The sequence below is a fragment of the Athene noctua genome, chromosome 1 (assembly GCF_965140245.1).
Source record: "Athene noctua chromosome 1, bAthNoc1.hap1.1, whole genome shotgun sequence".
NCBI lineage: Eukaryota > Metazoa > Chordata > Aves > Strigiformes > Strigidae > Athene > Athene noctua.
The window spans coordinates 34,573,003-34,598,939 of NC_134037.1; the positions used below are offsets into that span (position 1 = coordinate 34,573,003).

A 25,937-nucleotide genomic window follows, 5' to 3' on the forward strand; every position below is an offset into this window, starting at 1 on the left:
CTGTGGTATGAATGTTTATGAAGGTAAGCAGCATTTCTTACATAGATAAAATAAAACAGCCCCTACTTGAAAATACAGGCTGTCATTCTGCTTTGAAAAGTAATTTTTAAAAGGTGAGAATTTCAAAATATCAAATCAAAAAATTCTGTGGATTTACTGTTAACAGTCTTTTTCTAGGTATCTAACTTAAAAAGACCCATATCGGCTTTAAAATTAAAATCATGCTTCTTACCAAATCTGTATTAGAAGTTGGCTCACAGAGCGAGCTCTTAACCCGTTTCTGTACGCCTTGCACATCAGATGTTGTCAGCATGCTGACATTCCACGGTTTGTAGGGGAACTGTGATCTAATCTCTGGCTCCAGTTGAAAGGGGGAGAGCTTGCTGTACTTACCAGAATAGCACGCTTTATATAGTCTGCTGCTTAAGAATTCTGTTCCCGGAGAGATTAACAACTAGGTAAAGCATGTTTTCATCAGCTTTTTTTAATTTCCACATTCAGTGATGGGTTGGTTTTGCTGATATACATGTGAAAGCACACAGTACTGAATTTTACCCTGAAATACTAGTTTGTAATTTTTTTCCACCAGTGTTTTGGTTTCATTTTGCAAACTGGCATTCTTTGTTCATGTGTACATGAACTCTGATTTTTACCTAATGCTGCCTCTAACTTGATTCTAATGTTGCTTATCCAACATCCCTCCCTATTCATCGGCTCTGATTTAATGGCTCCAAATGCTCTTTTGCTCTCAGACTCATGAGAGGGGCCATCCTCACTCTGTACAGCTAGGTGTTTGGCTTCTCAATAAGTGTTCATTCTTGAGGAGGCAAGGGAGAGTAACCTGGAGAATGTTTTTACATTGAGCACTGAAAATTAGTGATTAGTTAGTATTTGTAGAAAGTAGAAATATTTTTTCATGGTCACTGAAGTCAATGTGCTGAATTTCAAAGTCTTTTCCACCTTTAACTAGAAGTCTTCTTTAATTTCATGTGAATGATTTCACTTGTTTTTAAGAAATAATGGTATCTTGAGTAGATTCTTCAGCAAGAATGGTTAGATTTAGATAATGCTCAAGTTTATAAATCCGCCTCATTCTTTGTTAATGCCACCTCAATGGACAATTTCTATAAAAACTTGTGTATTAAAGATTTTGAGGTCTCCAAAGAAACGTTGCTGGAACACAAAACGCCTGGAGCTGCAGATGTAGACAAGGCTCCATTACTTGCTTTAGTGTTTCTTTATGGCAGCTGCCACAATTTTGTGGCTTAGCTCTGAAAGCAAGCTCTCGACAGCTGAGACACATCGGACTCCTTTGCCCCACGCTTGGTGAATTCACTAGTGGGGTGTTCATACAGATTGATGTACAGACCAAGTGCCACAGCCGGTCAGCTGATGCATGATGGTGACTGAATGGCTCTGGAAAAGATGATGTCTTGAGAAATGCTTAGAAACTTACATCGGGTCAATATTTTTACTTAAGGAGAAGCATTCCTGTTAGGGGAACGTACTCTAACTGGGTTGCTAGCTGGGGGCTGGCTGCGTCTTGGCTGGCAGGGTGTTGCGCCAGTGCTAACCCGGCTCCTGTGTGTGCTTCACAGATGAACCAGCAGATGGCTGGAATGAATCTCAGCAGTTCCAGCAACGTGATGGGCTTTGGGCAGCCCCCCAGCACAGCGGCGGGGTGGACTGGGAGCTCCTCTGGTCAGACTCTCAGCACACAACTGTGGAAATGAAAGTTGCAACAGAAGTCTCGCCCCGAACAACCACCCAACATTCCTTGTTCAAAGGCATTTACTTTCACTGTTCCTTCCATGTACATATTCTTTTTCTTTTTCCCCAGCTGTTCTGATTAAAACTGACTGACCGTGTTGTGGTCTATATTGATCTAAATTTGATGTAGTGAAAAGCAAATCAAGAATACATTTATAGATCATTGGCAGCGTCTCCATACAATGCATATGATTTCATAGACCATCTATTTAAGAAGCTGCTTAACAACCACATACTGATTTTTTTCCCTCAAAATTCTAGATCAAATGTTTGCATATAAAGGATGTAGCTATCATGTTAGTAATATCCAAAAATATGAACCTTGACCCCCCAAAATTACCCAGTAATCTTGTAGAAGGTACTGTATGAACAAATGTTTAATCATATATAAATAGAATGTAAATGTATCACTGAGCAATGTTTTCTAGTGTATCAAACAAATTTTGTTTCATCATACATTTCACTGTGATGTTATTATGGTGTGCATAACAGGGAATATGGTTATTGAAAGAAAGATAAACCTGGATGTTACTGTAATTCTACAAATCAATAGTTTATTCTTTTAAAAATGAGCATTTGATCCATTCGAGTTTCCGGTGATCAAGTGTCCAATCTGGCTCACGAGGCACGCACACAGCAGTAATGCTGAGAACTCGCGGCACAATATGTATACAAGGTAACTCAGTGTGAAGAGATCTGGTTTTCCTTGCAGAGATATCCAGGTTTATGACAGTGATTGTGTTTACATTTTATGGTGCCTCATAATGATAAAATGTTATTTCCCTATATTAAAAGGATAAATCCATAAATGATTGTGGGTTTTTATTTCATTATTGTATGACCTATTTGACCGCTATTTGTTTAAGAAGTCTACTTTTAATGAAGGAAAACGTGTTCAGTGTGGAAGGTCCATCTATGCAAATATTTAGATTAACAGTTTGTGAGTTAAATCAGTTTATAATTACACCATTAAGCTGGATAAATACAAAAAGTATATACATAAATGATGATTTGGAAAACACTCCATTGCAGCCGTGTTTCTCTTTGATTGCTTTTACTATGTGGAAACAGCCTTAAAACAAAGGTAAGTGTCAGTTTATTAAGACGAGAGTTCAGAAATGCATGCAAATGAGTTAGAACAAAGCACAGCCTCTTGATTTGCTGATCAGAGTATCTGACAGCTTCCTTTTGTTTCCACAGAAGTCCGTCAGATGACTAGTACAAGGTCTCACACAGACGTAGACTCTCTTAACTGGCTGAATTCGAACCCCTTCTGACACATCCGTTGTACTGTGCCTCCTGTGCAGCTGTGTCTCCAGATCATACCTCAATATTGACTGTGTCCAGATGGTATTTTGGCTCATTAGCTAGATTTACTTTTTCGGTTCGTGTGTGCCATACAAGAACCTAGAAAATACCATTTGTGTTAGTACAGCCATCCACAGAGATGATATGAAAGCGTTTTAGTAAGTGTGGAAATCGGTACCTTTGTGCAGTTGTTTGCTTTTGGCTCCAGTTCCTCCACTGTTGTTATCTGTTTCAGAAAATCAGATTCTTGCATTCCTGGTTGAGAACCACGACGCTTGAATACGGCTTTTGGATGAGACAGAATCACCTGAAGACTCACAGCAAATCCTTGGAGAGAGGGGGGGGGAAAAGTGTTAAGAAAAACCTTCAGGCTTTACATTTTTTGCAAGTTACACTTAAGCCTAGAAATGTCCCATGTTCTTCTTAAATATGTGTAAATTTGATTATATAGATACACAATATTTGTAGGTTTGTACTTTCTACATTGTTTTGTTTTGCCCTGCAGGTGCAAAACAAAATGTTTTTTTAATTGCACCATATTTTCAACACGTTTAATCAAGTTCCCATCATGTAGAAAACATCAGCTTTTGCCCGAAAAGTCAGCTGTTGCTAGGATCTCGGACTATCCTTCCTTTCTACTTTTAATTAAGCAATAAAACTGAATTTTAAAATAAAATGTATAAAATTTATACTGTACAAAAACTTCTAGGTTTAAAGGGGAAAGTCAGAAAAAAGGTTAAAATATATTACTTGGATGTAACAACTGTGATCTTTAGAGAGCTTTAACTATTGTTGATGAAAAACAAGTCATATTAATATTTTGCCTTGCACACGGTGTACTTATTGTGGACTTGTGAATCATTTCATCACTGGTGATCTGCAAAGACAGTCTGTGGCTGATCTGTGCGTTGCACAGCACGGCTGAAAGGGCTGCGTGGGTGCACATGCCCCTCTTTGCATTGCATTCCTCTAACAACGTACATTAGGGAGACTGCAAACTGAGAAATCACTAGTTTGAACAAACTCACCCTCTCTGAAGCAGCTCTCATGAATCTCCAATTTGCCATTATTTATAGAACTCTCCAGTTTTCATTCAGCAAGGTTCAGGCGCATGTATGCTTCTTTAAGTATGACTCAAAACTCCACTGATATACTTGTAAAGAAAAATTACATTTGTAACTCCTTATGTCTAATTGCCCAGCCTACCAAAGGAATCTGTTTTTTGTCAGTTCAGAGTGGTTCCAGCTGTCCCTTTATAACAGCAGAAGTAATGTTTTTGACATCTGTTCTGGAAAACTACAAGAACATTTAATTCTAAAGCCAGTATTAAAATTTTCTCATTTAAAAATGAGTATAACTTTCTCTAATGACATATAAATCTGTCCCCTTTTTTACTAGAATTACCTTGCTACTATATTTTCCTTGAAAGTAGCTGTGGCTTTTATGGGACCCTTTTAAACAGGAAAATATAAGGAGGCAATTACTGTATCGCACGTGAAGAAGGCACACTGAAAACACACTTTTATTTTAACCATTGTCCTTTTGCTTGTAGCAAAGCACAGGAAGACACCACAAAGTAAATTTTTTTTTTTTTTTTAAATAAAGATTTGGACACTGCAGATGAAGACTAGGGGTTGGATGTAAACTGAGGTGACAGTTCACTGACAGACATGGTTGAAGAAAATACGTTTAACTTTACACATTATATCCTGCCTAAGATAAAAAGTAGGTGTCTGGATGGAAAGGGCTTATCCACACCTTGCTGAGTAGTGAATAAAAGACTTGCAGGAGGTGCAAGGCTTTGGCTGTAGCCTGTCCTCGCTCCGTGCGGATAAGCTCTGCGGCTCCTGCTCTGCAGACTGCACCACCTGCTTACAGCAGTGCTGGGATCCAGCTGTTCTCTGCTGCAGCTGCAGCGTTTAGGCAAGCAGTACCAGGCAAAAGAATGGCAGCTGGGACTTTTCTTCCCAGGTAGGGGTTTGTCTTCAGCAGGCTACAGGCTTTTGTTGCTTCCTATGACTTGTAGCCTGGCTGTGCAGGAGCGCAGGGTGGGCGCCAGACCAGTGCTGTTCGTAGCCACGTGTATTCATTTGTGAAGAGCTGAGGTTGAGTTTAAACTCCCTCAGCAAGAGAAAGCTAGCTTTCTGCACCTTGAAAGATAACCGTAGACCTATCACTGATGAACAAACTCACCTGCTTAAGTATTTTTGGTTAGGGTTGTTTTGGTTTTCTTTCTCAATTAGAACAAACTATACATTTTTTGTGCAACTGGGCATTAATGTGGCTGATATTTTGCATACACACACACACCCCCCTCCCATATTTGCTTTGCAAGGGAAAGCGCTGTTGGAGCCCTGATAGCTGTGTGCACTGCCGTTTCTTTTTAAAAAGATTTTAAGATCTAATTTGTAAGATTTAAGATGGTCATCCATAAAGGAGAAAATTAAGTGAACACCAAAATTAATGGAGTGTCCTAGTTTTTAGAGTGGAGCAGGAATCCCATTCTAGGCAGAAAACACAGACACATTTTCTGCTGATCTTTGTGTGTCTCAGCTTGGCTCCCCAGCCCCCATAGCCCATACTTATCCATACGTTAATTTCTCCTACACTACCTTGTTGCCAAGTTTGCTCCCCTGTTGAGAAAATTGGATTCAGTTCTGAGGGTGGATTTTTCCTATACACAGATCTTCGGATGTGCCATGCCCGCTGCATGTAACACGTGTCCTTGCTATTGCAAATCACCATTTTAGGGCACTATCAAAAATCCCCTGTGTTTTCAGGCATCAAATAAAAGTCAAACTATTAAACTGAGTGTTGTACGTGGCAAGGACATGGACTACTGTGCGCTGTCTGGCCTGTGGCCTGAGGTTTGTGTCCTTGATCAGTAGCCATGCAGTCTTTGCTTCTTAAAAAAATCCAATAAAGCAGCAACTTGAAGAGGTAAAATATTTCAAGAAGATTTATCTCCTGGCTCTCTGGTTCTTCAGCTCTGCTTTATAACTGCTTTAATTTCACATGTATGACATTTTGTATTTATGTAGATAGACCAGAAAGACTGCATTTTCTGGTGACAACTTTCAGTTGACTTTTATCACAGATGGATCATTTTGGCATCAAAAAGAGAGAAAATGGCTCGGGTTTTGACCAGACTAGTGCTAGTTATTTTACTCAGGAGATAACAATCCTGTGGTAATAGATGAAAACACACTGTTACTTTGAACTCTATCCCCAAACAGGTATTAATCTGGGATTACTGTCTCCAGCATAGCATAACTGAACAGTGTTACACACATACAGTTCTTTTGTGTGATCATTCTTTCTACAAGGTCATACTGGCCTAAGTTCACATGAAATGCCACAGGACAGTTTCATAGCTGGAGTGTGAAAAGGTGTTTTGGGGTTTTTTGTGTTTTAATGAAAGACTGTAAATTAAATCTAATTGGCTAAGAGCCACCTAGATAAGACTTAATTTGTTGGAGGACAAGATACCTGGGAGACGTGACAAAGATTACATCTGTGCTTCTTTCTACAGAAGCTGTTTCTGTTAATTCACACCTTGACTTGTGTTAGATCAATAGCTTCTGTTAAAAGGCAGAACCATTCTTCTTCATCCAGTTAGACTGAGCTGGTCTTTACAGATTTTTTTTCTGTGATTAATGCCTTTGCTTCCTGAATGCTCTAGATAGGAGAGTAGCTGAAGGCAAGCTAGAAACTGGGAGTGTTTATCATTTCCAGAGCATATAAATGCTAATGCTCAGTGCTAATGTTGAAATGGATATGCCGGTTTCCACACAGTTCAAGGTAGTACCTTTGGCTTGTTGAACATGCCATGGCTTGGGGTCTGCTTTGTTCAAGTTATCTTCCCCCTGTGATGTATTATTTGGGTTGCAATAAGGCAGGGATGCTCAACCAGGAGTTCTTCTAGTTCACAATAAAGGCATCTGCTGACAGTTAATTCACCATATAAGAGGCTCTCTATTTTAAACTCAACATTTAAAATAGCTGTTACCCTTTGATGGAGGGGTGGTTGGGGGGTGGCTTTGAGCGTGGCATCTGCCATAGCCACTCAGAATTTTTTTGTTTGTACTTGTGATTTCCAGCAGTGGCTCTTTCAGACAAAACATGCCATGCTTTGCAGTGTCTGTAGTAGACTACCTTTTTTTCGTCAGAGAACCAGAAGAAGTATGAGATTTACTAAAGATCTCGTAACTATAGTGAAATAAAAAAAAAAAAAAAAAAAAAAAGGTGCTTCCTTGGGCCCTAGCAGAATTAGGGCACAGTGGATGAGCTCTGGACCACAAGTCCAAAATCTGCTTGCCCAGTGATTGACAGGCATGGATTAATCTCTATGACTGAACTAGCTCCTGGAATGCTAATGTAAAACATGCATCTGTTTTCCTTGAACAAGCTTGGCATTAGGAGAATCGCAATCTAACTTGTTCTCAGGGGTGGTCAAAACCTCTGGCACTGGGAACAAGGCAAAAGTAAATCACTAACAGCATCATTTAATATACAAGATTTTAAATCGTGCCTATAATAAACAACACATTGCCTACCTCAGAATCTATGTCACTTTTTACTTACATCACACAATTCTCTCTTACTTTTCTTCCCTGGTGATAAAGAAGTCTGTGTCAAACTCTAAGAACCCACCTACAGTTGAAACTGAGGTGGAACTTAAAAAACACCAGAACTAATTCATATGGTATGTTGGTTACCAGAGCAGAAGCACAGCTACTCTGCTTTCTGAATGCAATTTAGCATTGGAGAATAGCAGTGTCAGTCACAAACTTCCCAAAAGAAATAACCAATGTTTACTGAACTGATCTAATGTGATTGCTCTGTGTGAGTACATTTCAAAGAAGAATCAAGGGAAGTTGGCCAGGTAGGGTCTTTGAGCTGATCCCAATGAAATCAGCAGGACCTGTCTCCACTTGCAGTAGATCTGAATTTGGCCCTGTATTTTGGAGTCCAGAATAAGTTTATGTGCTTAAAAGCGGGGATGCGCTTCCTCTGAACAGCCACAACTTAAACCAGTGGTCCCAAACCTTTTAAGCAGTCATTTTTTTCACACCCAGCCTCATGACCAAATCCTTGTGAAAGTCACTACAAAAAGATAGTTCTGTAAACCAAAGAGAGCCTCCTTACCCTGCCTTAGGAATCAGAACATTAATTATAAACAGCTGTAGACAGCTGAACAGTTTATATGCACCTTTTTTTTTTTTTTCCGGGTAATATTTTCAAAAGAGATCCTTGATCTTCGTTATGTGCAGTATATGGTGTAAACCTAAATTGCTTGTATATTTGGTGCCAGCAGATGGAGGATTGCCAGTGATGTACTACAGCATGAACTTTGGTTTGCTAACAAGTCCTCCAAGTCCCCAGGGGCATGTTGGGGAGTCAGCGGGCAGGGGGCAAGAGTGGAAAACTGAGTGTTAACACTCATCCTGTAGACTGCCCCTGTTCAGATGCCTATGCAGTTCTGGATTTACAGGTTCCACTCTTTGCCTGTGCCCTTCCATCGTATTTCTGAGGGTAACGAAGATGCAAACTTAACACCATTTTTTACCAGCTTTCACAGCATCCATTTCTCTCCCTGCTGAAATTAAAAATGTAATTTATTTCTTCAGTTATTTTTTGAAAACTAATAAAAGTAGTAACTCTTTGTTTGTGGATCCACAATGACTTCCTGTACTCTCCACACTTGTATCTTTGTCCCTATAACTCTCCCTTCCATGATTTCAGTAAAAGTATGAGCAGGTAATGCTCCTAATGGAGCTGGTTTTCCCTCATGGCAGTGTTTCAAACTATAGCCATCTACAGTCATCACCGTCATTCCAAATAAACAATTAAAAAAATGAGTAAGTCAATTATAAAGTAGCTTTTTACAACATGAAGTCTAAGAAGGGTCTGCTTTTATACTGCCTGGTATAGATTGATGACACAAGAAAAGGCAGGGGCTCCTTGCAAAAATTAATTGGATGAATTAATTTACAATTTGTTTCAGACAAACAATTTATACAATATAAAAAAAAAAAGTTGCCGCATAAAATTAAAAACAAGTGAAAGTAAGTTCAGATATCACCAAGCAGCAACTTAATTAGATGAGATGTGCAAGCTAAGACTTCTAGGCTATTTAGTGCTAAAGGGCTACATACAGTGGCTGCACTTCACAAGTTTTAAAAGCTGCTTATGCCGAGAAATGCTTCTGTTCCACTCATTAAAAAAATGGAAGAACAGTCATTATGAGAAACATTCGTGTATCATGAAACTTGGTACTTGCCTGCCATGTCAATAGCGAAGGGCCTGTCAGCTCTCCAGCCAGTGTACCAGCCGACAACTTTGCCGTTTTCCACGACTGGGCGCTCATACCGTCGTCCTCCTACCAGTCCCACGGGCCATACCGACACTTTGCGGGTCGTGCGCATCTGCAAGAGGCGGGCACAGTGTGACTGCATGCACGATTTCCTAGTAGGCTCTTTCTGTAAGTATTGGTGGAAGGCCTACACATTAATCATCAAGACTAGGTATTTAAAAGCAATTCTAGCTTACAGATTTCAGCCCCACAGAGTGAGTCTTTGAAAGCTGCACGTGCCCACTCATTTTCTGTGAAATCTCCAGCTCTCTAGCCCATAGGCACCTCAGTTCTACTGAAAATACCCTATTTGTATTATTTTTTAAATAAAAATTCTAAAAGCCATTAAAAACCAGTGTTTTCTTGTTTATTTGGGTTTTCAAAGGTGTAGCAGATCTTTTTTATCTGCAAGACTATAGCATTCTTGCAGTGGGCTTATTTTGTAGATTGCTGAGGTATTGTACAAGCCCAGCAAGAGAGGATATTATAATAATGATTAACAAATACACACTTCATCAAAACAAGCACAATTAATTTGAGACTGGTAACAAATACACTGAGTACATTGTGACATACAACCCTTCCCCTACCTGCAACATGCAGATTTGTACGATAGATGCAGCTCAGATCTATTAAAGGCTCACAAAGATTTAAGTTTTGGCCAAGCCTTTTTACCTTCTACTTTTTCTCTTGAAAAGCTCTGCTAAGTTTCTGAGAAGGACAGAAAGCGGGTCAGACAGGATGTTTCTGCTAGTTTGCCATCAGTAACAGGAGTTTTTCCCAATGGTGTTAATGTAACTAACTGCAATTCTGGAAACATGGTCCTCATCTAACCCAGAGGAAGCTCTAGCAAAAAGCACGCATGACTGAGTTGGTGAATTCTGCTCACTGGTTAGTAGACCTTTTTCTTCAGTAAACAGAAGGTAACATGACATGAACCCTGACACGCTGCTCCCCATGGGAAAATCACTGACAGTCTGGCATGAGAACTCAAGATGATGAGTGCATGGACACAGCAACCTGCACAGCTTAACCACACTGGTTCAAAAGCCACTCTTTTAACTACTATGCTTAAATATGGTCCTATTTAAGCAAATATTTCACTGTCAGATGGGCTTAACTTGATCAATTTTTGAAACAATCTCTTGCCTTCTGTTGTAGTTGAGGCCTATTCCTTAAGGAAAGGTTATCCCTTTCTGCTTCTAAGCACTCCTGTTAGCAAAAGCAAACACAGTTTTACATATTTGTAACTGCAGTCCCCTATCGATAGATGTTGAAGTAAAAGACAACCTTGTTTAAATATTAAACACTTCCCTCTTTTTCTGCCAAGGTGAAAGATTTATCATGCATATCATCTAGACTCCCAGAAGACGCACCAGAAAAAACAAAGATGTCATGTCACTCTGGTTCACATTCTAAGCTAGAAATATTAGCAGATTCTTAGGAGAACTTTCACATAGGGAAAGCATGAAATATATATTTTAAAATCCACAAATATGTACGTACACACAGAAGAGAAGCATGTACCTTTTCTCTGTCCAGTCCTGTGTGTATCTTTACATTTGTTTAGCAAAATTTTCTCACTTCCACCCTAATAACTGTTGCAGCAAGTCACACCTTCTCACTCAGTAGCAGCAGCCTGTACTGGGTAAGAACAAGCTACGTATACAATTGGCAATATATGGGTTTCTCATGACAAGTATTCTGTCCAAACCACTGACTATTGAACTGCCAGCAAGAGACTACCATGAACCTCTACAGGTTATTGTTATGTTGTGAAATGTGTTTGTCTGTAACTTCTCCCTGCTTATTTTTCCAACCTCTCCCACTCTTCCATTGACGAAATGCAGTTAGCAACTAGCTACTTGGATATGGAAATCAGTCAAGCCTCACGAAGATCTTTTAGCTCTGGTTTTAATGATACATCTATTTCATAATTTTTTATTAACATCCAAACACAGGGCATCACCCTGCTGGGCTTGTCTACACAGGCACATTTACAATAGGTTTCCAAGGGCACTATCAAGCCATGTACACCCAAGTCCACTACACCAGAATTAACCACAGGAGGAACACAGATGCCCACTAACTTTTTTGTGTTGCCATTAATACCTACTGGAGAGTACAGATACCTGAACCCATTACTAGGGTACTGATTTACTGCATTTTAGCTACCCTGTGCCAACTGCCTGCACCCATGGTAAACATAATGCCGTAAGACAAGGGCAGGTACACTATAACTACAAGAGAATAGCTAGTGCCTGGTAAGCCCAGACCTTGCTTCTCCTCACGGTAAACATTTGGGCAGCTGTACTGCAATCTGAGCCAGATCACATGAGACTTCTGAATTGGGTCAACAGCAGCATCAGCATTTATGCTAGCAGAACCAGACTGATTTACATTAATCCTTTACCTATACAATGTGCAGGAGAATCTTGTCAATGAAAAGTATCTCACTGACCTCAGGAAACCAGCATGAAATGACCCAAGAAGTTTTAATTACTACAGTCTTGGGTCTATCTCTGTGTCTATGAGTTAAGTCAGTAAAGTCACCATGCATCAGAAGGAAGTACGTAACCCTTTACAGAGCTCTGTATTTTGTCCTTGCGTTACTTTCTTTATTCTCACAGGTTACATTTTTGGAGAATGAAATAAGCAGGTGTCAAGAATACAGCAATCCCTTTAAGTAAAAGCTGAAAGAACACATCTAGACCAGTACTTATGCTAATTCTGAAATACCTTACAGCCTCAGGATATACTAGGCAGATGAAAGTAGGAATATTTCTTCTAATCTTCAGAGAATAGCATTACTGCAGTTAACATACTGATGTGTTAAGGTTGTATTATGCATGATGGGGAGAAAGCTATTAGGGGGATTAAAAGGCCAGCTTGCATCTGGAATTTGATGCTGCTAATCACTGGGACACAAAAAGGCAATTCAAAAACATGTTCATTCTAAATAGCATTATTGGTGTGGGTTAAACAACTGCCAAAATCCTATAACTTACAAACAGCCTCCTAAATTACTCTTCTATCTGTCATTTTAATGTGCGGTAGCACAGGCTGTCTTAATACTCAGCGTTTTAAGTTCTAGTAGCTTACATGAATGGTATTCATCTTACTTACACTTAACTCTCTGTAAGTTAGCATCTGGTCTATCCTAGTTAGACTTCAATAGTTAATGAACAGAGATAGGAACCTACTGACGTGGTTCATCCTGCCTGGCTTAGACAGCTATCTTAAGGTAGGATGAATCTCCCTCTGGAAATGCTTTTGTCCTCTATTTACTTTTAGATTATTTGAAAGGAAGTCTTGGGCATAGGGGGAGAGTGAGGTACTGGATGGGGGAAGATGAGAAAAGGATCCTGTGAGATGGTAGAACAAACCTGAATGAAATGGTGGGGACACAAGTGGCAAGGAGTAGGTGAGAAAGTGACAGGAGAGAGGAGTAACAACAGACCAAAGAAATCTCAGTGAGGTGATGGGTATAGAACAGTAAATACAGTAGCAATAGAGAAACCACTAAAGAATAACAAGTGAAAATGCAGAAAATGTAGCTGAGCAATAAAAGACAGTGATAAAAGCATTGCCAAAAATAGCATCTCATTAGTCAATCAAGAAAAGCTGCTTAATGGGATGCACTGGACTGATGGATAGGGAAGATACCAAGCCAGTAATAAAATATAAAAGCCCAAGGGGAATGAAGGCAAATGACAGACAGGAGGAAACGTGGCCATACTTGCTACAGTGAAAAGACTTCCAGACTGGCACAACCATCCTAGTGTTTTTGCAGCATGATGTTAATGAGCTTCTATTCAGGATTCAAAGATCTCTGCAAATGCAAACCTGGCTGCCACACAGAGTAAGCTTTTTTCCTCCCCCTGTTTCTCTGTCACTTCAACCCCTGTGTAATCTGTGATCTGTACTGGTCAGGCTATAGATTATCATTCAGGCTCGCACACACACACACACACCCCATCCCAGGAAGACTCAAGCATATTTGTATGCAAAATTCAGATTCATTATTAACAAAGACAGGATCTAGAGCTCCTTCACTACAACTCTTCAACAGGGGAAAATGTTAGGGGCTAAAGCACAGGCACATCCAGGTTCCCTATCAGTTCTCTCACAGGCATCTTGCATTACTCATAGGTCATTTAAAGCCAAATTCTGCTTCAGCAAAACTTACACAACTGCCCTACAAGTCAGGGATAGCTCAGCTTCAGTGATGCTATGCCCATTTACCTAGGCATTAAATGGAGCTTCTGCCCCTACTTACCACTGCTTCAAAGGAGGTAAAAAAAGGTAGAGGTAAAAAAAGGAGAAAATCTGTCCCAGTAGCTTTTGTGGTTCAGGGACTCTGACGCTTAGAGGAGAGTAACTTCAAAAAGCAAGTTTGTTGTCAGTAAACTTCACTGTAAAAAGGGTATGCCTCCATGGGAAAACTTGTAGAAAGGGTCTACAAATCCAAAAAATTGTCAGTCACTGATCTAGCTTTCTCTGCAACACTCACAGGTGATCTGATGTAGTGCTTCACCATCCTCATTATTAGAAAGCTTGCAGAGGGAGGATAGATTAATTTCCCCTTCTGTCAAGCAACATTTTACATATCAGATACAATGTTTAATGCTTCTAAATTATACCCACATCCTTGGGCACAAATATCAGTATTGTTTCCCTACAGGAGAAGACTGTACTAAATTTAAGTAAAGCGGTTAAGAGCCAGTTTCTCTGGATTGGGAAGACTTCCAAAACATTTGCTGTTCATTATTTCCTTTTAGCCCTTCTACTAATTCTTACTCTCATCCTACTTTCTGTTGTTCTACGAGGTTGTGTTCACTGAAGAGCTGCTGACTGTTCGTAACTAATTTCATAGTAACAGTATCAGTTTCACAGGTGAGAAAAAGACTGCTGTCAAAGCCAGAAACTGACACTGTTTGGTACTTTGTAACCAGAGTCACTCACTTGGATAGGTCTGTTTCAAACAGCTTTTTTTGGTCACCCTTTCCTCTCATTTTTAAATATTGCATTGCTACTCTACCAGCCTTTTCTAACGCAGCCTCTTTAACACAGGTACTATGCATCTGTGTGCGAGGGGAATGTCAGTGTGCATTTAAAATCTGTCATGTATTCTTAAATCATTTATATACTAGAAAGGTATTTAATGCACTGCTAACTCATATTTAGATCCTTTTTTATTATGAAGAAAATAACTAATGACTGCCAGCTAATATTTAATTCTGTCTGGACTACCAAATGCTATTTTTAAGGCTATAGCAAAAATGGGATTTTTCCAACCATCTCCAAGAGGTACAACAAAAGTTCTTCATGTTTTAAGAGACAGAATCACTTATACTACTTTTACATCTTTTGCATAAATATATCCATTAAAAATACACAGAAGTTAGCTTAATACAGTGTATAAAGATTAGGATAGTTATGCAAAAGTTATCAAACGAGCACTAAGCCTTCCCTAGTCAAAGGTGGAATAAATAGTAAATATTCACCTCTTCTGTAATGTCTTTTCTAAGTTGCTCTCAAAATATTTTACAAAGATTATCACGGGAAAACTGAAGCTTGTGTGACATGCAATGCCTGCAAGTATTTCTGTTTTATTTTTAGTAGCAGGGGTTTGAGTTTTCGGGCTACAAACTGTTAAGGGCCATTAGAATATCTGCTACCTTCACACACACCTCATGGGAAAGTGAAGAGCAGGGACATAAGATAATGTTTTCAATCTGAATCGCTTGTACAACTTAACTTGCCCTCTGCTCTACAGTGCCACTATGAACATTACCAGAGTTGGACAGCCCCAACCTTCAATTAGAAGGTCACACCCATTAGCCAAGGCAAAATCTTTCCTATTTTTTCCTCTGTTTTACATGAATCTTTGTTGCCATTTGGCTGATTTGAGGATGATCCTACCTGGGCAATATAGGCCACTACATAAGCAATAGCATACCTTCAAAATATGAGGGAATTTTTGTTTAATGTGATGTTTAATTTACTCCTGCAAAGAGTGATCCAGCTGACTGTCCTCTTCACCTAGCATATTCTCAACCTTCTCTGTGGTTCTGTGAAACTTGAGTAATCTCTAAAGACTACCTCAACTCCAGAAGAGGCTGAGCTCTCTTTCCTCCCACCTCCTTTCCAGCTCCAACTCTACCATCATAGTCAGGGCGTTCTCGTGCAGGCAACAGCTACAGCAAATTGAATTCTGGTCCCCAACTCAGTGAACAACAGGGTTAACTGCTAAGATATTAAATAAAAGCTTGGATTATTTTTCCCTTCAAAATGACAATTAAGGCTGTGATTTACTTTGAACTCCATGCTGCAAGGCTGTCTTTGGACCACACCTTAAAGTGTGGGTTCCTCTCAGGAGCCCCAGTCTGCAAATCCTTGACTTACACTCCGAGAGGGTAGTGGTATATGTTGTACTGGCATGTTCTAGGCACCTAGCAAATCTTGCGATGGAATTTTAGACACTGATGACCAAAGGGCTAGGGGTGGCAGTGAGCAAGCTCACTTCCTCATGCATGTTGAAGACCTTTACTTAAGGAGTTCTTTGTACTTCTTAAGCAGTTCACCCCTCACCCTGAAAGGTTTCAGGGGAGTCTGCACAATCAACAGCAGAGGGGACCTCCAGCACTAATTCCTCCAACCTGCACACATATCCAAACATGGACCAAGGAAGTGGTGGCCTTTGGCCAACTACTCGAAATACAGAAAGAGCAGAGAAAACGCCTGAGATGTAGAAACATGTGAATGATGTGTAGAGTTAAGGGAAGTGGAACTTTGATATGTCTGTCTTCAGTTTCCAGTGCTTAGGCTAATCTCGTTTTTAAACTCTCTCTATGAAGGTGGAATGCCAACTTTATCTAAGGTTTTCTTTCTGGAAGTCTAAAAATATGAAATTGGCAGTTGCTAGGCATCAGTCACAATATTACAATAACTTGCATTCAGGTATAAGATGAAGCACAAATGCAACAAAAACTATAACAGAGTCACTCCAAAAAGAACAGCCTATAGTAAAAAACAGAAGTTATAATGATTCATGTAGAAACATCTGTAAAGCACATCAAATACAGTAGTTGGGATTTCAGGCCTCTCAGTGGCTTAATTATAAATGCAGGCTGACGTTCAACTGATAAAAGGTGTTTTCAGAAAGCAGACTGTTTTTGATGGAGAGATGCAGATGGACACCTCCAGGTGAGCAGACCATACCTGGGCAGAAAAAGTATAATTATTTTTGAGGTCTGGATCCCCAAATGATAAACGACAAAATACAATATGCCAGAACCACTGGTATTAAAGCAAAAGCATGATTTTTCACCTGACCACCATTAATTATACTCTCAAGCAGAAAGAGTTGAGAATAATTTAAAAGCCACACCTCCACTCCTGGAGATACTTCTTCACCATTGCTGCAGCCCCACTTAGTACTCTAAAGAATTTCACAGTTGCTGAACAGATCAGTCCTTTCCCCGAAGCCTTTCCAGGGAAGGTGAGCCTTTCCTAACAAAATGCTCAGCTGAGCCAATGCTGATACTCAGCACTGTAGCAGCAGAAGGAAAAAACAGGCTCTCCACCTTACTCTACGAAGGACCACTAAACTGGCTCACACCCTGTCCCGTTTGACTTTGAGGACACAGTTTTGCTAGCCAAAACTAAGCTATACACCTCCATGCCATTGTATGTTTTAGGAAAAAAGACAATTATAAACAGCACTAGAGGGTTCCAGATTTGCTAAAGACGGTAACATTTTTCAGCAAAGCGCTACTGTAAGCTGGGGTTTTCTTTTCCTGATTTCCATGAAACACATTTTACCCAGGTCTATTGAGCCCAGCTCACTCCATATCAAATATAAGTACTCATTCCTATAAGTACCAGACAGAATTACTTTGGACAGAGATTAGAATTTACTCATCAAAAGCTCTCAGAAGCATCCCATGACATTTCACGTCAAAGCATGCTACTTTTTGATCACGCCGTTATGGTTTATACACGTCCACTCACAGTAAAGACTTTGCTGATTTTGCTTTGTTAAAAAGGCTCTGTATTCTATAAGGGCACTAGGGAAACCCACAGCAAAGAAGCTGCCTTAAACATAATCCTTCACTGACGTGCACTTCCCTGGCACGCCTTCTACCCTGTAGTAACACTCTTCCGACCTCCGAGTGAAACACACCCCTAACGTCAATGCTTCTCTCATGCTGGCTTTATGATGTCAATGCTTCTCTCATGCTGGCTTTATGATCCTAACTAGTGTTGGTTCCCCCCACTTCCCCCCCGCCCCAAGCATTCACTGCTGTTACTGAAACCCAGTTGACTCAGAAGAAAGCCATTACAAAGAACACAGACCTACTATTTCGTAAACCAGCAAATGTACACAATTGCTTGGGGGCAGATACAAGCAGACATTGCTGCTGGCAGTTTGGGGCAGACATGTTCCAGGACCCGTGTCAGTGACATGCTGAAGGTCACCCAGACAGCACAGGACGGTGGTAGGACCAGAATTCAGAGCTCCTGTCTTGTCCCTCTACATTTATACTACCCTCCCCAGTGAGCAGACTACAGTTTATCAAACCTCCTTTGGGATTACATGACTGCAGATCTGGACAACTGTTCCTGGCAGGTAACCAACTGAAAAACACTCCCTCTCAGGTATTGTTGCCACCGCTTTCATGACAGGAATTACTACTGGATTTCAACTGTACACGATGTGTTCTGAAGCTGTTCTCTTCATGCTTGGAGAAGACAAGCATGGTTTACCCTCATAAATCAATCAATTCCTGATGGAGAGATCGGGATTTACTACAGAGCTGTCAAGATGGAATCCATAAAGACAGGGAAGTTTTTTTAACAAGAAAAAATCCCCACAACACTCAAGCAGTGCCCCGACTGAAAACAAGACTACTGTCTCTCTCCAAGCCCAACCTCCCACTTGTAAAGGCACATTCCGTTGGCAAAGCCTGCCAAGGGACTTCTGTTAACCTTGCCAGGCTGACAAGGCATTCCGCGAGTTACTACCAGAGGCGTCCCAGAGACCTTGCATACAGCTCATTAGTCACCCCAGAAAACGGTCATGGGAACTTGCAGCAATAACCGGTGCAAAAGCTCCTTCTCTGCTCCTGTAACAGAGCTTTCCAACCACCGCATGTCACACAGAAAACTCCTTCATGCATGTGGGCTTCCTTGCGAATACAGGGCTCAGAATAAACACCTCTTCCCCAGCAGCTGAACCCTGGTGAAAGAGAAGCCTCAGGACTGCGGAGCTGCATGCCCGAGGTTTCCTTTTGCTGGCAAGAATGGTAACACAGATTGCCCCTTGTGCTTGCAATTTTCAAGGTTAACCCTTCAGACTGATTTATCCCCTTGCTTTCCTGCATTTCCTAACTGAGTAGAGAGGTATTTTGTACCTTTTTGTTTCACCATTCACAGCAATTAGAAGAATAATACAGGCAATGGTAAAAGAAACCTGACCTGACTCCCTTTCAGTAGCCGTGGGTCACTCAAGGGATATGCCTGCCAATGTTGTTCCTTTAGCTTGTCCCTAACGCTTGCAGTCCCCCCAAAAAGGAGATTCGTCTACAAATATCTTTTTTCCCCACACTACTCACTGTGGCAAAATGTATTTTCTGCATCAGTTTACAGAGCCTCTAAGATTGAATGAGATTACTTTTATATCCCCGAACAGAGGTGGACACTCCCACCACATCAAAGATGGGTACGTGGAACTACTCTGCATTATAATGCGCTAAGCACAGCCAGATTTTAGGAAAATCAATTACAACAAAGGTTTAGCCTCCAGGCAAAGGTCTTCAAATTAGCAGCTTCAGTGCTGAATGCCAAATGGGCAAAGTAAGTAGGGCACCCCTGCTGAATGGGGACCCCGCACCTGCCCACCTACCGGGAGCGGAGAGGGATGCATTATGAATCTGACCACAAACGAACATAAGCATTTCTAAAATAACTTGCTCTAGGGAATTTCACGTGCTTAACGCTTCTGTGTATCGTGTTAATTTTAACCTCCTGACTAAAGCATGGGAGGAAGCACGATGCTTCCAAACTGCGGAATACGGGCGTACAGCACTACAGTACTGTCCAGCAGCGGAAGACACGGACCGCAGTTTGTCTGGAGTCCTGCACGCTCCCTGTCTGCTGCCAATCTACTTTTCCGTTTCCCTCCCTCGCTTCCCTGCCAAGGTTACTCTTCTAGCTGTCACAGAAGACGTACATGATCTTTCTTCTGCTGTTTTATGTCCACTCATTAAACACCCCTCCTTCCTGTCAGGGGGTAGCCAGAAAGCAAGCTGGATACCCTCTCTCCCGAGCGCTTGCCAATTCCCACCGAAAAGGAGCAAAGCCCTTTACCAAGAGGCTGCAATAAAGACAAAACCAGGTCCCTTCACAAAAGAGGCTCCTGAAAGGGTGTTTAGCCATTACACAAAAGATCTGCTACTTTTGAGAATGAAAGGCTTCAAAAAGACTGGGCAACTCCACGTGAAGGAGCCGGCTCCGGATTAATTCATTCGCGCCAAGGAAAAACCGTGAAGGATGGCGACTCCTGATGTGAGTTTGCCCTACAGGGAGAGGGACTCAGCCTAAAAAAAAAAAAAAAAAGAAGAGCTCTTCTCACCCCGGTTTTGACAAAACAACAGGATCCCTTATACAAACCCTAAACTTGCCTGGCTCGGCAGGAAAGCGAGAAAACAGCACTAAAAAGTTGGGGGGAGCATGGAGGGGAGGAAACTTAAAATCAAGAGAGGGGTGTCCGCGGGCGGGCAGCGCTGGAGAGCCCGGCTGAGGGACGGGGCGCTGCAAGGTGTCCGCACCGCGGAGCGGGCTGGACCGTGCCCGGGTTTGGGGTGAGGGACGCCGGGCGCGCCGCAAAGCGGGGACGGGGCGGCACAGCCCCGCGCAGCGAGACGGGACGGGCGAGCGGCGGGCACCTGAGGGGACGAGGAGAGGCGGGAACGGCGGGCGGCGGCGAGAGCGGCGCCTGAGGGAGGCGAGAGGCGGGAAACAGCGGGCGCCTGAGGGGAGGCGAGGGGAGGCGGGAAACGCCGGGCGCCTGAGGGGAGGCCGGCGGTGGAGCCGCGGCCGCGCGCGCCCCCCGCCCCGCACGCACCTCCTGGAAGAGCTCCAGACTGTAGGTGTTGTCGTCGTCGGCGAAGAAGAGCACCCCGGGCTGGGGGGGCGGCAGGTGCTGGTGCCGCTGCCGCAGCCAGGCCAGGCCGGCGTTGCGCTGCTCGGTGGCGCGGGGCAGCCCCGGGCGCTTGTAGCGGCGCGGCGTGGGGACGTGGAGGTGCGTGCAGGGCAGGCCGGCGCCCGCCACGAAGCGGCTCACCAGCTCGCTGCGCGCCGCCGCGTCCTCCACCAGGATCCAGTGGAGCCGCGCCACCTGCCGGAAGGTGTTGGCCAGGCGCGTGAGTTCGGCCTTCTGCACCGGGCGGCTGTAGGTGGGCGTGATGGCATAGATGGTGGGCAGCGCCGCCTCCGGCCGCCGCCCGGGGGGCGACCGCCCCGCCGCCGCCCGCGGACCCCCACTACCGCCGCCGCCGCCGCCGCCGCGGGGGGCCAGGGCGGGCAGCGGCGCCCGGCTGCTGTCGATGTCCAGCACGATGATGACGATGAGCACCCAGGGCAGCAGCAGGAGGAAGCGGCTGAAGAGCAGCGACTTCATCCTGCCCCCGGCGCCCTCCCGCCGCGCCGCCCCTCAGCGCCGCCCCATGGACGGGCGCGGCGGCGCTCAGCGCATGGCCGCGGGGGGCGGCCCGGCTGCCCCTTCCTCGCCCGACCGCGCTCCTCCGCGGGGCGGCCGGGCGGCGGCGGCCTGTGAGGGCAGCCCTCCCTCCCTCCCTCCCCGCCCGCGGGCGAGAGCGGCCGCCGGCGGGGCGGGTCGGGGCGCCCCGCGGTGCCCTGCGGCGGCCCGGCGGGACAGGTGCCTGGCTCCGCTCCCGCCGCGCCTCTATTCCGCGAGCGGCCGCCCTTCCTCCTCCTCCTCCTCCTTCACCCTCAGCATCGCCGGGCCGGGCCGGGGGGGCGCCGAGCCGTCGCGGCCGGGGCTCGGCGGGGGGGCTCTGGGGAGACGGTCCTTCCCCGCCGCTTCCCCGGGCGGCTCTGGCGGTGCGCGGGGGCGGGGAGGGGAGGGCGGGGAGGCGGGAGGGAGGGTCCCCGCGGGCGGGGGCCGGGGGGGCTCCTGCCCCGCCCCGCTCCGGCTGCCGCTCCCGGGCGCCGCGGGTAGGGGGCTGCGGCCCGCGGAGCTCCGCGCCCTCGGGGGGCGGCGCCGCCGGCGGCGGGGGTGAAGCTCCTGTCCTCCGCGGCTGGCACCGCGGCCGGCGGCAACTTCGGCCGGCGGCCGGGACGCCCTCTCCGGGACAGCGCCGGCCGCCCGCCGGGCCGGGCCGGGGGTGACAGAGGAGTACGAGCCCCAGTACTTACCCCAGTGCTTACTTCTCGTGGCGGCGGGCACCCGCTCGCTTCGTGTTTGTCGTTTGTGTTTTTAACGGCGAAATATTTTGGAGCTCCGCGGAAGTCAGAAGTTGTCGATGAGGCGGCCGGTTCGGGCGGTCCCCCTCGTTTTTCTTCGGCGTCTGTCAGGCGGTGCCGCCCTCCCGTCCCCCGTCTCCGACGGCGGCACCGGGGCCCGCGGCGTGCGCAGCGCGGACCGCCCGCCGCCGGACCGCATCTGCCTCTTTCCCTGCCCTACTGCTTCCCTACGGATCAGCCGGGCTTGAGAGAGAGCTCCTTTTTAAAAAGCATTCGCGTATGAGAATTTCATAGTAATCCACCTGCCTTTATTTCTCGAAAAAGGCATTCATCAGGTGCCGCAACACACATGAAATGCACAATCTAAAACCTCTTACAAATCCTTTCCTAGGATTCCAGGGAAGTTTCCGATGCATTTTTCAACACTCCCTGCTGTCATAACTAAAGACTTAGAGCCGGAATTATGCTTTTAAAACTTCGTATTGCATAAAAACACAGAGGAGCAGCATTAGTAAATATTTACAAATTACTGAATTCTCCACAATTCTCTGACCAAAACATTTGCCCTCGTATGGATCAAATGATGGTCTCACGGACTCGTTGACTATTTGAGATCAGAAATAGAGTGATTCTTTGCCGATACATTGACTTATTGGCAGGAATAGCATACGTTAGAGAAATCGGTCGTGGCTTCACAGCAGCCTCCTTGGCTTAAACTGCTCCTTTCGGTTCTGTTTTGTATGCATCCTTTAGCATTTGCACGGGTACGACAAATGCAGATTATGTGGACATCATGTATATCCATCATTCACATCTATTTGCGATCAATTTGTCATTCAAAAGAACGTATCAACGCAGAGGGCTCACACACAGAAAGGACGTTGAAGTGATGTAATACAAGCTGAAATCCACGTGAAAGTGAGGGTTACACATGACCAGGTACTGAACGTCTAAATGAGGAAACATCTGTGTAGCAGAGAGCTAATTAGAGTAAGCATGTTTAGTGGAGGAGTGGAAAGGCTGTTATGCGATTAATGAAATAATATGGAGGAATGCAGTGAGCATAAATAGTTCAATATATTCAAATCAAAACCGTCTCCAAAATGAAATTACAGTTGCCCATTTTGTGCTGATGCAGTTTATCTAGAGGACAATCATCTAAACACTGTCTCTGTCTGATGACTGAACCTACCATTGTTTTCTCATTTACAGTGCGATCCTTTTTACAGAGATAATTCATTCAAATAATGCAAACATACGTAGCAGAGCAACATACCAAGAAGCTATTGCTTGTTCTCGTTTGAAAGTCAGTAGTCATTTGGAAAAGTTAATTCAGAGCTAGTCACTTCTAGATATTATATCATAACCTGTCAGGACCCTAAAAAGCTGTTGGGGCAGAACCTAGAAACTAAGGGTTACAAATGGACATGTTTGAATGACATTCTTTATAGCCAAAAATAATATAATATTAGAAAATACTGGCTTTATATTTATATTATTTTTCATCCAGAAGTATTATCTTTCATGGACTTGCGTGTCATATTCAGAGCTTAGCCTAAGAGAGAATACTTAATAGTTTATGGCTATAAGACCTGAATGAAGGCAGCAATTAGAATAGCTAGATGTAATTGCAGCAGTTTAGGAAGGAGTACAAACACTAACTCAGCACCAGGGAGATATGCCGGTGAACTACTTGGTGTTCTTCCATCTCTTTAATTGTATTCTTGAAAGCTGGTAACTATGTGTTTCTGTACACTTGCTAACATAGTATTTACTGCTTCCAACTGTACACAAGATCGGTAACATAACAATATGAGACATTCGGCTGTTTGGTAACAAACCGCAATAACTGTATTTTTACCCCAGAACCGTTGTAACATGTTTTCATGTGACACAGAACAGGCACGGAGGTCATGAGTCAGGCACATCAGGTGTGATATCAAATACTGCAGCAGCACTCTCTGTTAGCTTTACGTATAGATTACCTTAGATGGAAAGGTAAAAGATAATGAAGGCACTACATACAAGCCAAATGTTTTTTATTAAGCTGTTGTTCCTTGATAAGCAAAGCAAAATGTTCTTCCTTTGGAAATTGGAGGAATCCGGTCAAATAACCACTCCATTTGTGGGGACAAACCATCTACAGAGACAGTTTTTTTCTGCCAAACACCTTAGCAGTGGTTATTATAAAAATTGTCACATTTGATTTGAGGCCTCAGGTGCAACTCTGAAACAAAGGACGAGTTTCTAACTTGTGATGGATGGTACCAATCACTGTGTGATTCAGGCTGTTCCTATGGTTTCACACACAATATGCAGTACAGTGCATATTCTGGGTTGTATCAGGGTGTGTGGGCAGGCATTTCTCTTCAGGATCTGGCCCAGAATTGTTTGTTTGCAGTAGTTTATGACTTGGCTCATCTATTACGGTATTGCTGATTGCTGCCCCCATTCTCTGAAGATCTTTATCAGAGATGTGTCAGGACTTGGCACCCAATTTTTCATTTGTTTTAAAAAAACCTTACCTCTGCTTCAGTTTCTTGCGCTTCTTACTAGCGGAAGATGCCTGTCTCTGTCAGGAGAATGCTTGACACAGTGCTAGAAAGCAGCGTGTGTGTGCAAGTGTGCATATGCACGTACATACAAAAGAAATCTCATCCCTGGGAACGCTCTCTACAGGCCCACAGAGGCTTTTTTACAAATTGGGGCACAGTGCTGGCTGGACACAGTTGTAAGGGATTGCAACGTTAACCAGCAATTGTATGCTCCACTTTCTTCCTTCTTCATTGGTTTCAGCCTTTCCAACATCTAGAAAAGGATAGGCATGGCAGGAGGTTTGCTATAGCTGTGCCATAGATGTACTGTTCCACTTTCTCTAAAACAACCCAGTTCTTTTTGCTTTTCTCTCCCCCCATCACTCAGGGTCACCCACCCCTCAGGAAGCTCCATCTAGAGGCTTCTGCTGTGACCCAACCTACCCACCCAGCCTCGCTGCTGGACATGCCCAGCGCAGGGACAGGCTGGCCCAGCTCCCTTTGAATTTTCCCTCGGTTCCTGAACACTGAGATTTGCTCAAGCTAGGTACAACATTACAGACCGTTCTTTTTCAGATATTGGAAAGATGGTCAGAGTTATACATAGCATTTGAAATAAAGCTATTAAAATTTATAGTTTTGTACATTCTGTGGCCGATAGAGCTATTACAGTCCTGTGGGAAGCAGAAGAAAAAACAGTTGGATAAACATATAAAAATGTGCAATTATTTTTAACTAGTGGATAAAATACTGCAGAGAAATAGTCCCTATTTCACATGGCTGTAATTGAATAGATTAAACCCAAAGATGATTCATTTCTTTGGACTGCTTCATGATTTTCTTTCAACAGCAGTGACTGGTGATAAGTGAAGGTGGGTAATCAGCCCTGGCATGCAAAGGTGGCTCATCAGCCTACTTTCTGTGATGGGTAAAACCAGGTACCAGGTGACTCAAATTAGAGCAGGCGAGAGACTAGCCTGCCTGTCTAAATTAAATATATGCAGTGTACTTAATGGTGTTTGTATTTACACCTTTTGGCATCACTCAGTCAGTCAAAAGGTGTGATTAGCCAGAAAAAGAGCACTGGGGCTGCATCTCACAGGAGTGTCGAAGAACATTTCATTGTCTACTGCACACTCAAGGGCATAAGCCTGATCTCAGTAGAGTCACTGGGTATCTAGGGATTCAAATGAGAACAGGTTTATTATGTGTTAGTGAAGGCCCAAAAGACCAATGCTTGAGCCAGGCATCCTGCAGAGAGAGTAATGTTCTGCCATCTGACAGGCACAGACCGCCACCCTAAGTGTCTGCATAGAGGTATCTTGGCATCAGCAAGGGGTGAAGAATGGGGAAAAAAAAATAAAGGAAGCAGCAGCACAGGATGCAGCAAAAGTATAATTTCTTCTGTCTTCTGCTTGTTTAGACTTATTTCAGCCTCATTAGATTACCTAACACTTTTTCTAAGAGAGCACATTTTC

General features: G+C 43.6%; 2 protein-coding genes across 7 annotated transcripts in view; one reads left to right on the plus strand and one right to left on the minus strand.

Moving 5' to 3' along the window:
* SMAP1 (small ArfGAP 1) overlaps positions 1-2,579 on the plus strand; it is a 101,004-nt gene extending 98,425 nt beyond the window's left edge. For all 4 annotated transcript variants that reach the window (XM_074895847.1, XM_074895845.1, XM_074895848.1 and 1 more), the window contains one exon: positions 1,599-2,579. In XM_074895847.1, the coding sequence (XP_074751948.1) occupies positions 1,599-1,733 (135 nt within the window). In that variant the 3' untranslated portion in view covers positions 1,734-2,579. The remainder of the gene's footprint in view (positions 1-1,598) is intronic.
* A 31-nt stretch (positions 2,580-2,610) lies between these two features.
* B3GAT2 (beta-1,3-glucuronyltransferase 2) lies at positions 2,611-21,997 on the minus strand. 3 transcript variants are annotated; one of them, XM_074895852.1, is made up of 4 exons: positions 21,878-21,997; positions 9,362-9,506; positions 3,257-3,405; positions 2,611-3,177 (listed from the first exon to the last, which is right to left on the minus strand). In XM_074895852.1, the coding sequence occupies exons 2-4, from the start codon at positions 9,504-9,506 to the stop codon at positions 3,091-3,093; spliced, it is 381 nt and encodes a 126-aa protein (XP_074751953.1). In that variant the 5' UTR covers positions 21,878-21,997; the 3' UTR covers positions 2,611-3,090. The 3 variants fall into 3 exon arrangements, with proteins under 3 accessions (XP_074751953.1, XP_074751952.1, XP_074751950.1); XM_074895851.1 differs by lacking the exon at positions 21,878-21,997 and adding an exon at positions 20,784-21,264; XM_074895849.1 differs by lacking the exon at positions 21,878-21,997 and adding an exon at positions 20,565-21,264.
* Positions 21,998-25,937: the final 3,940 nt, after the last annotated feature.